Source organism: Capricornis sumatraensis, chromosome 2 (genome assembly GCF_032405125.1).
Source record: "Capricornis sumatraensis isolate serow.1 chromosome 2, serow.2, whole genome shotgun sequence".
NCBI classification, from domain to species: domain Eukaryota; kingdom Metazoa; phylum Chordata; class Mammalia; order Artiodactyla; family Bovidae; genus Capricornis; species Capricornis sumatraensis.
The window spans coordinates 46,812,417-46,825,233 of NC_091070.1; the positions used below are offsets into that span (position 1 = coordinate 46,812,417).

The 12,817-nt window shown below is 36.0% G+C and overlaps 1 protein-coding gene across 2 annotated transcripts in view; it reads left to right on the forward strand.

Moving 5' to 3' along the window:
• UNC13C (unc-13 homolog C) overlaps positions 1 to 12,817 on the forward strand; it is a 666,761-nt gene that overhangs the window by 325,921 nt on the left and 328,023 nt on the right. For both annotated transcript variants that reach the window (XM_068963824.1, XM_068963823.1), the window contains one exon: positions 1,298 to 1,461. In XM_068963824.1, the coding sequence (XP_068819925.1) occupies positions 1,298 to 1,461 (164 nt within the window). The remainder of the gene's footprint in view (positions 1 to 1,297; positions 1,462 to 12,817) is intronic.

A 12,817-nucleotide genomic window follows, 5' to 3' on the forward strand; every position in this document is an offset into this window, starting at 1 on the left:
ATGCACAGACAAGTAATCCTGGGGTTCTACTGGATGCTTTGCAACTGAAAGCTTAGTTTGACATGTCACCGGAGCTTTTCCATGATGCAAATGACACATCCCATGTATCAAAAAGTATGTGGCGAAGCTGAGGACTATACCTTTCCCCCTATTCAAAGAGATACAGAGAAAGTCCTTCCTAAGAAACAGAAAGATAGCTGGGAGAATCATTGCTGTTTGTGCATTATTTTTCCTAAGTATGTCTATGAAAACGTATATGTAATTATTTGCATCTCCTTTTCACTAAAGAAGGAAACAAGGAACAGTATTTAAGTCATTTACACATTGCACAGTATTTAGAGATGGAACCGAGACTTAGTCTCCTGAGTACAGACTAGCCAGTGATAATCCATCAAGGAAGGTGGTTCACCAAATGCAATGCTCTGTGACAGCCAGGGGAGTGGGATGGGGTGGGCGGTAGAGGGAAGCTCAAAAGGGTGGAGACATTTGCATACCTATGGCTGATTCATTTGATGTATGACAGAAACCAACACAATATTGTAAAGTAAACATCCTTTAATTACAAATAAAATTATTAAAAAAAGAAAAGTGGTTCAGTTTTTAGACCAACAGCAATAAATCTCTTGAACTGGCAGGATAGGGAGCCAACTCTGGCCATAAAATGTGGACAGAGATTTGGAATGACAGGAATAGCATCATGCTTTGCTTTTCAGAGTCTTTTCTGTGGGTCCAAGAACCTAAAAGAACTGAAATCCACTTCAGAAAGTGCTGAAGCAGTTTCTAAACTTCTTAAAGGAAAAAGGAATTGTATGTAGTAATTTTTTTCATTACAAAATTGTAAAAATACTTATTTTCAGCCTGAATTCATTGTCAGGACTTGTACAATTTTGCAGCCGAAGTGCTTTAGTTTTATTTGCATATCTAGATTTTGTATTAACATAGTCAAAACACATTATTCATCCAGAGCTTTTTAATTTACTCAGAGCCCATGAATGCAAAATCTGTGCTAGCATGTAGAAATGTTTACTTACAAAACCATTTACTTCCTTCTAAAATGATACACTGTATCTGAAACATTTAAATCATTGATTCTGTATAGACCTAGACAGAAACAAAATCATAATTTGCATTAGAATGAGATTCAGTAAAATGAAAATCTGAGATATTGCTATTGTTTATAGATTCTGATGAAACATTAGATGCAATTACAATATAAGTATAATTTACTGAAAGTTACAGTTAAATATGTCAGGCCTAGTTTGAGAAAACTGAACATTTGAAAAACACTTACTTTCAGAATTTATTCCATTACTTGACTGAAGTGAAAGCTAATGGTGGAGTGAAAATCCCAGAGGTCAAAGGGGATGAAGCCTGGAAGGTTTTCTTTGATGACGCCTCTCAAGAAATAGTCGATGAATTTGCCATGCGTTATGGGATTGAATCCATTTATCAAGCTATGACGTAAGTACTACAGAATCTTTGCATGTTCAAAAATCTCTGTTGAAATCCAAAGGGGAACTCTTTCTTCAAATCAAATGAATTTTTAATTTAGTAGATAATTATAGTTTGGATGTAATTTATTAGATGCTGGCTACCCTCTCTGTTGCAGCTATGAAGTATTAAGGATTTGGTAACTACCATCATCTTCTCAATTCTTATTCCATTCCCATGTGCTGTTCCTTGACTAAATTAGCAGCATCCCATGTGCTGTTCCTTGACTAAATTAGCAGCATCTGGGAACTTAGAAATGTAAATTTTCTACCCTACGTCATATCTTCTGAATCAGAAACTTTTTAATATGCCCAACAAGTGGTTCTCATGTACTCTAAAGTTTGAGAACCATAGCCTTATTTGATATTTGAGAAAACTAGAACCTGATGATTAAAATGTGTTGTGCAAGGTTTCAAAGCTGTTTAACATCACAAACACTTCTAGAGTCATTATGGTGTCTTAACCCTAACTTTAGATTATATCCTCCCTCCCTGTATTTATTTCAGTGCTGCTAATTTTGTTAACCCAAACACTACAGTAAATAAGGTCCTTTAAAAGTGATCCATACAGACACACACCCTTTAATGAGTTTCAGTAACAATTTAAAATTTAATTGTTGCTTGTCTAGAGTTAATCTTTTGAAACCTAGTCTAACTTTATAAGTACATTTTGTTCATATATAAACCATATGTAATATGTAAACTATTTATATATATGTATATATAGGGCTTCGGTAAATATCCTGTAATGCAGGAGTTGCAGGAGACATGGGTTCATTTCCTGAGTTGGGAAGATCCCCTGGAGGAAGGCACAGAAACCGCTCCAGTATTCTTGCCTAGAGAATTCTGTGGACAAAGGGCCTGGGTGGGGTCAGTCCACTGGGTCGCAAAGAGTCAGACGTGACTGAAGTGACATAGCATGTGCTATACATATATAAAAGGACTGTTCTTTCATATTAAATCTTCAAGGTTTATTGCTCATAGAATTTAATGAACAGTCATACTTCTAGAACATCATATAAGAATGATTTTTTAAAACTTTCTGATAGTGTATGCTTTTTCAGTTTATAGAATGTCCTAGTGCTAAATATCAAAAGCTTATAGATTTTTAGGCATGAAAAGTACTTAGGGGCCAACCGATTGAATCCCTCTTTGAATCAGGAAACTTTCTGCATCCCTTACTGGTTGTCATCATTTCTTTCTTTGCTCACCCGCAGTGATAGGGAACTCAATTCTTTTTTTCTTTTATTTGAAGTATAGTTGATTTACAATGTTATGCTAATTTTTACTCTCTGGCAAAGTTTTTTTTTTCATCCAGTCAGTAATACACATGTAAACATTTAAAAAATACTCTTTTCCAGTATGGTTTATCCAAGAAGATTGGCTATAGTTCCCTGTGCTACACAGTAGGACCTTGTTCTTTATCCATTCTAACTGTGATAGTCTGTTTCTACTAACCCAGACTCCCAGTTCATCCCTCTCCCTCTCTCCTTTGGTAATTACAAGCCTGTTTTCTATGAGAGTGTGTTTCTGTTTGGTAGATAGATAGCTTCATTTGTGCCATATTTTAGATTCAAAATATAAGTGCTATCATATGGTATTTGGCTTTTTCTTTGTGACTTCAGTTAGGATGATCATCTCTAGTGGCATCCATATTGCTGCAAATGGCATTATTTCACTCTTTTTTAGTATTCCATTGTATGTATGTACTACATCTTCTTTACCCATTCGTCTGTTGATGGACATTGACGTTGTTTTTATGTCTTCAGTTCAGTTCAGTTCAGTCGCTCAGTCGTGTCTGACTCTTTGCGACCCCATGAATCACAGCACGCCAGGCCTCCCTATCCATCACCATCTCCCGGAGTTCACTCAAACTCACGTCCATCGAGTTGGTGATGCCATCCAGCCATCTCATCCTCTGTCATCCCCTTCTCCTCCTGCCCTCAATCCCTCCCAGCATCAGAGTCTTTTCCAGTGAGTCAGCTCTTTGCATGAGGTGTCCAAAGTACTGGAATTTCAACTTTAGCATCATTCCTTCCAAAGAAATCCCAGGGTTGATCTCCTTTAGAATGGACTGGTTGAATCTCCTTGCAGTCCAAGGGACTCTCAAGAGTCTTCTCCAACACCACAGTTCAAAAGCATCAATTCTTTGGCGCTCAGCCTTCTTCACAGTCCAACTCTCACATCCATACATGACCACTGGAAAAACCATAGCCTTGACTAGACGGACTTCGTTGACAAAGTAATGTCTCTGCTTTTGAATATGCTATCTAGGTTGGTCATAACTTTTCTTCCAAGGAGTAAGCGTCTTTTAATTTCATGGCTGCAGTCACCATCTGCCGTGATTTTGGAGCCCCCCAAAATAAAGTCTGACACTGTTTCCACTGTTTCCCCATCTATTTCCCATGGAGTGATGGGACCAGATGCCATGATCTTCGTTTTCTGAATGTTGAGCTTTTAAGCCAACTTTTTCACTCTCCTCTTTCACATTCATCAAGAGGTTTTTAGTTCCTCTTCACTTTCTGCCATAAGTGTGGTGTCATCTGCATATCTTGAGGTTATTGATATTTCTCCTGGCAATCTTGATTTCAGCTTGTGCTTCTTCCAGCCTTAGCTATTGTAACTATTACTGCTATAAATATAGGGATCATTTGTGAATTGTAGTTTTGTCTGGTATATGCCTGGGTGTAGAACTGTTGGATCATATGGTAATTTATAACTTTGATTTTCTGAAGAGCCTCTATACTGTTTCTTATAGTGACTGTACCAACTTATATGCCCACCAACAGTGTAGTCAAGTTCCATATTCTCCATGCTCTCTCCAACATTTGTTATCCATAAATCTTAATGATGGCCATTCTGAATGGTGTGAAGTGGTACTTCATTGTAGTTTTTATTTTCATTTCTCTAAAAATTAGTAATTTTGAGCATCTTTTCATGTGCCTAATAGCTATTTGTAGGTCTTCTTTGGCAAAATGTCTATTAAGGTCTTTTGCCCATTTTTCCATTGAGTGTTCTTTTTTATGTTGTATGAGCTACGTACAGTATCAGTTGTATATTTTGTAGATTAAGCCCTTGTTGCTTGCATCGTTTGCAAATATTTTCTCCCATTCCATAGGTTGTCTTTTCATTTTTTTATATGATCTCCTTTGCTGCATGAAAGCTTGTAAGTTTAATTAGGTCCCATTCATTTATTTTTGTTTTTATTGCTATTGCCTAGGGAAACTGACCCAAGAAAACATGGTACAGTTTATCTCAGAGAATATTTCGCCTGTGCTCTCTTCTAGGAGGTTTTTGGTGTCATGTCTTATGTTTGCCTTTAAGCCATTTTGAGTTTATTTTTGAGCATGGCATGAGGGTGTGTTCTAACCTCATTGATTTACATGCAGCTGTTCAACTTTCCCAGCACCACTTGATGTGGTGAGAGACAGTGTTTTTCCCATTTTATATTTTTTCCTCCTTTGTTGAAAATAAATTGAACATATGTGTGGGTTTATTTATTTCTGGGCTTTTTTCCCATTGATCCGTATGTCTGTTTTTGTACTAATACCAAACTGTTTTGATTTGATTACTGTGGCTTAGTAGCACTGTCTGAAGTCTAGAAGAGTTATGCCTCCTTTTTTTAAAAAAAAAAAAATTAGGATTGCTTTGGAAATTCTGTGTCTCTTATAGTTCCATATACATTTTTGAGTAATTTATTCCAGTTCTGTGAAAAATATCATGGGTATTTTGATAGTGATGGCATTAATCTGTAGATTGCTTTGGGTGGTATTGCCATTTTCATAGTACTAATTCCTTCAATCCAAGAGCAAGAGATATATTTCCATTTCTTTGAATCCTCTTTTTTTCCCCTTTAATAATGTTTTAATGTTCTCAGCTTGTAAGTCTTTCACCTCCATGGTCATGTTTATTCCTACATATTTTATTTTGGGGTGCAATTTTCAAAGGCTTGTTTTTGGGGTTTTTTTTTTTTTTTACATTCCCTTTCTCATATTTCCTTGTTAGTGTAAAGAAATGCAACTGATTTCTGATGTTTATCTTGTGTAGTACTTCTCTGCGGAATTCATTTATTAGATCTGGTAGTTGTGTGCACTCCGTGGGTTTTCTGTATATAGTGTCATGTTATCTGAATATAGTGACAATTTTACCTGTTCCTTGCAATCTGGTTACATTTTATGTATATTTCTTGTCTGATTTCTGTGACTAGGTCTTTCAGAATTATGTTGAATAGAAGAGGTGAGAGTGGGTATCCTTGGCCTGTTCCAGATTTTAGCATGAAGGTTTTCAACTTTCAACTATTGAGTGTTATATTGACTGTGGGTTTGTCATAAATGGCTTTTATTATGTTGAGATATGTTCCCTCTACACCCACTTTGGTAAGAGTTTTTGTCATGAATGGATGCTGAATTTTGTCACTTTTATTTTTTAAATATATTGAGATGATCGTGTGGGTTTTGACTTTTGCTTTTTAATGTGATATATTACATTGACATGTACATGTTGACTCATTCTTTTGAACCTGGGATGGTCATGGTGTATAATCTTTTTTGTGTGTTGAATTTGGTTTGCTGATTTTTTTTTTTTTTTTTGAGAATTTTCATGTATATAGTGTTCAGAGATATTGGCCTGGAATTGTATTTTCTGGTGGTATCTTTGTCTGGTTTGGGGATCAGCATGATGGGGGTCTTCATAGGCTTCCTTGAGAGTATTCCCTTCTTTTCAACCTTTTGTAAGAGGTTTAGAAGGATCAGTGTAAGTTCTTTGTCTGCTTGGTAGAATTCTCATAAACCATCTTTTGTTTGTAGGAAGTTTTTTCTGTTTTTACAGATTCTATTTTATTTTTAATGATTGGTCTGTTCAGATGATCTGTTTTTTTTGATTCAGTTTTGGTGAGCTGTATGTTTCTTGAAAGTTGCCCATTTCTTCTACGTTGTCAGATTTGTTTGCATATAATTGTTCATAGTATTCTCTTAGGATATTTTGTATTTCTTCAGTATTGATTGAGTTTTCTTCTTTTTTGTTTCTTACATACTTTATTTGGATTCTCTCTCTTGTCTTCATGGTGAGCCTGGCCAGAGGTTTGTTAATTTTGTTTATTGTTTCTAAGAACCAGCTCTTGGTTTTATTGATTTTTTTTTTAATCTCTGTATTTTATTTTCTCCCTGATTATTTCCTTTCTTCTGCTGACTTTAGGTTTTGTTTGTTCTTCTTTTTCCAATTTTTTTAGGTGGTAAGTAGGTAGGTTAGGTTGTTTATTTAAGATTTTTCTTGTTTTTTTTGAGGAAGGCCTATATTGCTATGGACTTCCATGTAAGTTCTGCTTTTGCTGCATCCCAGATTTTGCATGGTTGAATTTTCATTGTCATTTGTCTGAAGGTATTTTTAAATTTCCTCTTTTATTTCCTCATTGACCCACTGGTTTTTCAGCAGCATATTGTTTAGACTCCACGTAATCTTTTTTTTTTTTTTCTCATTTCTTTTCCTGTGGTTGATTTCTAGTTTCATGCTGTTGTGGTCAGAGAATATTCTTGAAAGAGTGCCTGTACTCTTAAATTTGTTGAGGTTAGTTTTATGCCCTAGTAATGCAGTCAGTCCTAGAGAATGTTCTGTGTACAGTTGGAAAGAGTATATATTCTGTTTTGTTTTGTTTCTGATGTAATGTCCTGAAAATGCCAAGTCTAACTGTTGTATCACTTAAAATTTCCTGTGCCTTATTGATTTTCTGCCTAGAAGATCTGTCCGTAGGTGTGAGTGGGGTGTTAAAAGTCTTCTACTATTATTGTATTTCCATCAATTTCTCCCTTTATGTCAATTAGTATTTGTTTTATGTATTTGAGTGCTCCTATATTAGGTGTAAATATATTGACAATGTAAAATCTTCTTATATTGATCCTTTAATCACTATATAGTGTTCTCCTTTATCTTTTTTTATGGCCTTTGTTTTAAAGTCTATTTTGTCTGAAATGAGTATTGCAGTGGCTGCTTTCTTGTCATTTCTATTTGCATGAAATATCTTTTTCCATCCTCTTACTTCCAGTCTATGTATGTCTTTGCCCTGAGGTCCATGTCTTGTAGACAGCATATTATATGCTCTTGGTTATTTTCTGTTTTTTTCATCCAATCTGCATCTTTGTATCTTTTGATTGGAGCTTTCAGTCCATTTACATTTAAGATAATTATTGATACATCTGTATTTATTGCCATTTCCAGTTGATTCTGTTTCTTTTTCTTTTTGTGGTTTGGTGATTTCCTTTTACTTTATGCTTTTGTTCTTTTATTTTTGGTTTTTGAATCTTTTGTGTAGTTTTGATTTGTTGCCTTGCTTTATAAGTATGTTAACCCCTTCCTGTGGCTTCCTTGGTAGCTCAGACAGTGAAGAATCTGCCTGCAATGCAGGAGACAAGAGTTCAAACCCTTTCCTGGGCTACCCAGGTGGCACTATGGTAGAGACTCTGCTGCCAAATGCAGGAGACATAGGGGGCATGATCTTCCTGACCCAAGAAGGAAGGAAATGACAACCCACTCCAGTATTCTTGCCTGAAAAATCCCATGGACAGAGGAGTCTGGTGGGCTACTGTACATGGGTTGCAAAGAGTCGAACACAATGGAGCACGAGCACGTAGCCCCTTCCTCTAACTGTTTGGTTTAGACTGATAGTCACATAGTAGGCTCACATTCTAAAAAAAGGAAAAAAGAGGAATTTACACATTCTGAAAAAAGAATCTACTTTTTTTCAGTTTATTTCTCTCCTTCTACACATTTTATGATTTTGATTTTTTTTTTTACTTCTTAATGTTTATCCTTTTGCTGTTCCTTGTTTTCACAATAGTCCCCCCCCCCCCCCTTAAATCTGGATATTGGCTAATTTAAGTTACTCAATTTCTATTTATAATTTCCTCCATCCTATACCTTCTTGCTAATTTTCTACATAGAGAAGACTTTTCAGTATTTCTTTTAGGGTAGGTTTATTAATAGTATTTCTGCATTCTTTTAGTTTTTGCTTGTCTGAAGAATTATTTTCTCTCCTATTCTAAATGATAATCATGCTGGGTATAGTATTCTAGGTGGAAGATTTTTTTCCTTTCAAGACTTTGAATATATTTTGTCATTCCCTTCTAGCCTGCAGAGTTTCTGTAGAGAAATCAGCTGATAGTCTTATGGGGGTTCCCTTGTAATTAACAAGGCGGTTCCCTTGTTAATTAACACTCTGTTTTTCTCTTGCTGACTTTAGAATACTCTTTTCATCTTTAACTTTACCATTTTTCTTATAATATAGTTTGATATAGGGTTATTTGGGTTAATTTTGTTTGGGTTAATTTTGTTTAGGACTTTCTATGCTTTCTATACCTGGATATTTGTTTCCTTCTTTAGGTTGGGAAGTTTTCAACCTTAATTACTTCAAATACCTTTTACTTCCTTTTTCTCTTTCTTCTTCTGGAATCCCTCTTATGTATAAATGGCATGCTTTATATTACCCTATTGATTTCTTAAATTGCTTTCATTTTATTTTTTATATGGTTTTCTGTCTTCTGCTTTGATTGACTAATTTCCATTATTCTGTCTTCCGTATCACTATTCTTTTTTCTGCATTATTCATTTTGCTATTCATCACCTTTAGCTCAGCTTTTATCTTGGCAAATGAATTTCCTAATTTTTCTTGGCTCCTCCTTATAGTTTCTAGTTACTTTTTTATAGCAATCTGCATTTCTGTCAATAACCTTTCTTAATTACTTCAGTATTTTCATTACTTGTTTTTTGAACTCTGTGTCTATTAGACTGAAGAAGTCTGTTTCACTTTTTGCCCCTTCAGAGGAATTCTCTTGGTCTTTTAACTGGAAGTGTTTCTCCTACTCTCTGAGTTTAAGAGAAACAATCATCTACTGTAGTTTTGGAGGACAATTTATATGTGGAAAGATTACTGTGTCACTTGTATGGATTTAATTGTTTTTGGCATGGGTGCTGTTTTGGTTTGGATGCTTGCTGTCTCTTTCCTCAGTGTGTGCTGGCCATTATCCCATTGATAGAGGGTGGGCAGGTTCATGGCCTGTGTGTACTCCTGGGAAGGTGGAGAGAGTGGTTGGCACCCAGCACCAGTACCTGCCTCTGGAGTCTGAAATGCCAGTGGTGGCTGTGCTTGACCCTGGAGCTCATGCAGGTGGTGCCCTGCTGCCTAAGAGTACTCATCCAGAAAAGGAAGCTCCTATGTTTGTGTACCTCCAAACAGTGGTGCCTTGCCTGTCTGGGTGGGCTCTGGCTTCTTCTGGCATGCCACTTCCTTGGTTGTGGTGCACCATACCCTAGCCCCTTCAGGCTGTATCCACACCACCAATCCCCGTCTTCTTCTAGGGTCTGACATCCAAGACTCAAGCCTCAGCCGCCAGCCCCTACCCATCCCAGCAGATGAGCATCTCAGGCTGGGGAGTGCAGGGCAGTGATATCTACCATCTGTGCAAGTCTCTCTCCGCTATGCTCTCCATAAACTAGTTCTGCTCTCTTCAAAGGCTCTGACGCTTCCCTTCTCTCCTGGCTAGTCTTTGCACCAGGGAGGGGACTTCGCAGGATGTGGAAGCTTTCCCTCTTTCACGGGGGCACAGGTCCCATCCCAGTTCCTTTCTCACTTTTTTGAATGTATTTGTGGGAGAAGGTGAGCACCATGTCCTACTCCTCTGCCATCTTGGTCCAGTCTCCAGGAGCTATTCCTTTTGAGGCAGCCTATTTTGAAACTGGACAGCCACAACGAAGTCTGTCCCATGTCAGTGTCTGCAAGAACTCATCAGAGCAGCTACTGTAACATTTGAATTCAATTAAAATATAGCTATGATTTAATAGTCTAAAGTAAATGAACTGCACTGCCAAGAGAACTATGTTTAAAACAAAAACATAGAAAAATCTTTTGGAAAGAATGCCAGTAAAGAAAAGTATCAAGTTTAATTTATTCCAAATATCTCTGTAAGCTGATGTCAGATTTCTTCATTGCTATGTTTCTGATATTCTGAGAAGCACAATCATGTTACTACAGAGAAAAAACATAAATGTATGATAGTTTAAAAGAGAAGAATCATCCATCGTTCAACTTACCACTTTTATTTTTCTACTACCTTTTTAACTTAAGTAAACAATAAAAATATTTTTGAATGCCTTTTTGGTATCTAGTGACTTGCAGGTCAATTTGGATCTTAATATATTTAAAAGACAGTGTGACAAAGTCTCTGCTTACATTGGAAATACTCTGAAGCAGAGGTTGGCAGTTTTTTTTGTATGGGTGTGAAAGGCCAGAGAGTAAATATTTTCAGTTCTGTGCATCCTACAGTGTCTGTGACAGCTGCTCAATTTTGCATTCCTAGTGCAGAAACAGTGTAGATACTAAGTAAACAAAATGGCATGGCTGTGCTCCAATAAAACTCTATTTTAAAAGCAAAAGCCATCAGCTGGGTTTGACTGTGTACTTTTACCAATTGCTAGCTTCTCATCGAAAGAGCAAGAGTAAGGTAGATAAACATAAGGGAAAAGAATACCTGCTTTTTGTGGGAGAAATTGACAAATGAACTTTGACAGTAATAAAATGTGGCACATTATATCTATTGATGGTTACATATTTGATTATTGATATTTTTTATTTATTAAATGTTTCTTTTAAGATTGACCAAGATGAAATTTCTCTTGGCTTAACAAAACTTTAGACAGGCTTCTTTATGCCTTAGGCCCAGGGTCTCCCCCTTACCTTGGCTCTTATAGAATCTAAAAAGTCTAACCTCAGAGACCCTTGCCTTCCCTTTCCTCAGAGCACTTATTTTAGAAAACTTACTATTTTTTTTCCTCTGTCCCTTTAAGATATAAAAATATTTAAAGCCTCTTGCCAGTTTTTCAAGCCACAATCAACTTTTTCATGTACTAGGGAGCCATCTCTTTAAAATGTCTTCATATTACTTAGATATAAAAAAAAAAAACCCACACATTTGAGTCAGCCCTAATGAGGTAGATGTACCTAGAGCCTATTATACACAGTGAAGTAAGTCAGAAAGAGAAAGCCAAATATTGTGTATTAACTCATGCATATGAAATCATCAGTACCATCTTTCAAGATTCCATACGTTAATATAAAATACCCTCTTATTTTTAAAAACACAAAATTAAGAAATTCAGCTTCAAGAAAAAAACATATGACCTCTCTATATAGTCAGGATACTTATGCATTTTGGAAAGGATAAAACTGCTTAATTCTCTGCACTTCCCTAGACACCATTGGATCAAAAAAATCTAATCACATTTTCTCTTGCTATTTAAAGACCCTCTATGTTTAGTCAGATCCCCAGGTAACTTCATAATCTTACTGTTTTATTAGAGTTTGTTTGGTTTCTTTCAAGAATACTCCCATTTCTTTGAAGATGGATTTGGAGCACAAACAAATAAAGAGGAAGTATGTATTAAGTCAGAGAGTCTGATTATACATTATTAAATTTTCCTCTTACATATTTCTCATCATAATAAGGAGCCTGAATCTATTTTGCTGGTAAATAACCTGAACATTAATACCAAACTTTCCAGTCCTCCAAGGTACCTCCTGCTTACTGTAAATGTTCTTTCCTTTTACCACAGAACATTAGCTATCAGGGCACAGTGTGTTAGACCTATTTGTTGCAAAAAAGTCTATCTTTTGTTTTGAAGCACTCATGAGAAGGAGGAAAGGGATTACAATTTTCCTATTTGGACAAGTGATTGATCAAGGACCTGGAGGATTTGTTCCCACATGGTAAATGCAGCCATCCATCTAACGTAAAAGCAATTTTCCAATTTGTGACAGTAAGAATGAGAGTCTGTTCCCTTTTTCAAAGGGGCACGCTATTCCACATGTTTAGCATGAGGCTAGACATAAAACCTGTTTTCATCATTTGGGGAGTTTTAGAATTTTTTTTTTCATTTATTCATTCAAACATATGTTTTTAATGTTCTGGCAGACCAACTGTTCACCCCTGAACACAATTAAGAGAATTTCATGTCAAGCATTAAGGAATAAATTGTCCTCTAGCGGTGATTTCTGTCAAACAAATACATTTTAACCGAGTGTTTAATTTGAGCCTTTCATTTATTTTAAAATGAAACTCATTATGTCTCCCAAAATTTTAGATTCTATTAGATTATAGTCATGCCTCTATAGTACTGATAAGAGAAAAGCACTAGTTTGTTCTTTTTAATCTTAGTATGCTTAACAAACAACCTGTACTTTGGTACTGGTCATCCTAATCTAATTCATATTTGGACCAGAGCTGTTGAGATACACTTTACTTTAAAGTCACTAGTCATTATAGCTGTTTGAGCTATGAGCCTGC